The following is a 2,160-nucleotide window of genomic DNA, read 5'->3' as shown; positions in this document are numbered from 1 at the left end:
CCGCTTAGTAGCCGGAAGAACCTACTTTCTGGGTTAATCAGCTACCAGGTGGAATCCCCTAGCCAACATTTAATTAATAAAATTATTTATTATTTATAAAGATAGTTAAAATATAGTATATTTAAGTATTTTGAGTTTTCCTATTTTTTTTATAATTTAATATTTTATTAATATAGTTTTATTACCTTTATAATTACTTTAAAATCTTAATTAATTTTATCTTCTCTCTTTTAATTTTACCAAGTCTAACATTTATTATAATAATTAATTATATATTCAACATATTTAATTATTTAAATATAAATTTATTCTTTTTAATAAATCTCATATTAATTATATTTTAATAATAATATCTCCTGTAATAATAATAATAGTTATAATTATTATACTATTAGTTCTTTTAATAAATCAGCTTTATATAAACTGTAGATAAGTATATTTCTGTATATATTAGTTTACTACTTAGAGCTTAGGACTTGACAATATATACCAGGGTATGATATTAACCCTTTGGATGCCTATATATAAATAGACACAAGAAAACGTAGAACTGTGCTGTAAATTACCATAGAGATACTATCTATAATATTTAATTTTAAGTATGTCAGCTGATCTTGCTGCGATAATCGAACACAACACAATGCCTGGATACTAGTCCCTGGTCAATTTCGGATCAGTACCAACCAAACAAGAAAACCAAGGAGCCCCCAAGGAGATATCAGGGTATGACTAGCCGCATATGTTCTTATGTACAAAAACCAATTGTTATAAATAATTTCCCTTACTGAATCGAGAGCCGAAGTCAGCGGCCTTATTAATCACCTCCCGACGTTGTGAGTTGGTTATCTTAGAGGAGATGGCCATATCCTTTTCTTTATCAAAGGGGCGAGTGCTAGGATCGTCCTCATTGCCCTTTTTACACGGCTGAAGAGGTTGTGATACATTTCCAGCTGCATTAGATTTCTGTTTTTTATCCTGGAATTGGTAAGCGTAGACCAGCAATAAACTGCAGCGCTTGCCATAACTTACGTTGTACTTGTGGATTCTCTCCTGCATAGCCTGTGATAACCTGGCAGGTCGAGTTACTTGACCATTGTATGTACCAAGTGTGCCTGTGCTGACACCCATGACTTTATCTTGTAAACGTTTGATTTTTTCCTCTGGTGTTTCCGTCCAAGACGAATCTATTCCTCCTGATTGGGAACTCGGTGCCGATCTTCCACTTTGAAACTTTCGACTTCTTAATTTAGTTGGATCCACCCTTGAAGCCCTTCCAGTTGAGTCTGGAGGCAGTACCATCCACTCATCTCGTTGACTTCGATCCTCGCAAGCATGATTTTGCTCAGTCAACCGCCCTTTCAGAGTGTTGCTATGTATCTTGGCATTAACTAGTTCAGTTTCCATATCACCTGAAGGAGGTAAACTTGGACCGATGTCATCGTCATCACTGCTCTCATCTTCGCCCTCAGGTGTGTGATCCTCTGCTGGATTTGCTAAAGGTAACGTTGGTCCGACTATCCTTCGTCGTTTATCAAAATTGTCAACACCATATTCAGGATATGGTGTCGGCTGCTCAAATTTTCGTTTTTCGCTTTGATCCATCGCATGAAAACAGTGCAGTTGACAGGGAAGGAAGGAGCCCATTCAGGGCAGGCCCATTCATATTGTGTTTATCTTGATATATAATTATGTAATCATTTAAAGGATAATGTAATATGTAGGCGAGCGGGCCACACAATCAGGCGGGCCACCACGCGTTATTTTTATATATGTATTTTTTTAAAGCTATTTAACTACCAGCTATACTACTAAAAATACGTAAATTTTTTAAAATTAAAATAGAATAAAAAAGGAGAGTTTTATTATTAGTATTAAGTATTAAAAATAATAATATCAGTAATATTTATAAAGTTATACATATTGTTAATATATTATATACAATATTATAAAACTATCTAGTAAAATATATATTTTAATTAGATTTATATATAAATAATTATAAATTACCTATTAATAAAACAAAATTGTGCAAAAATAAATTATATTGTTAATTTATATAAAATAATTTTATAATTTATATATATAAAAAAAAAGCTAGTATTCTATTTTTGAAATATAATATTATATCTTTTTCTACTACTATAAAAAGAAAATATATAC

The 2,160-nt window shown here is 31.8% G+C and overlaps 1 protein-coding gene across 1 annotated transcript; it reads right to left on the bottom strand.

Moving 5' to 3' along the window:
* Nucleotides 1-765: 765 nt before the first annotated feature.
* BDV37DRAFT_277396 (GPALPP motifs-containing protein 1) lies at nucleotides 766-1,404 on the bottom strand (the record flags this gene model as incomplete). Its single annotated transcript, XM_032085759.1, has 2 exons — nucleotides 766-975; nucleotides 1,030-1,404. The coding sequence occupies 2 exons, from the start codon at nucleotides 1,402-1,404 to the stop codon at nucleotides 766-768; spliced, it is 585 nt and encodes a 194-aa protein (XP_031934076.1).
* Between the last annotated feature and the right edge of the window lie 756 nt (nucleotides 1,405-2,160).

The sequence above is a fragment of the Aspergillus pseudonomiae genome (genome assembly GCF_009193645.1).
Source record: "Aspergillus pseudonomiae strain CBS 119388 unplaced genomic scaffold BDV37scaffold_299, whole genome shotgun sequence".
Lineage (NCBI taxonomy): Eukaryota > Fungi > Ascomycota > Eurotiomycetes > Eurotiales > Aspergillaceae > Aspergillus > Aspergillus pseudonomiae.
The sequence above is the reverse complement of the archived record's forward strand: the minus strand, read 5'-3'. Positions and strand labels throughout refer to the sequence as shown.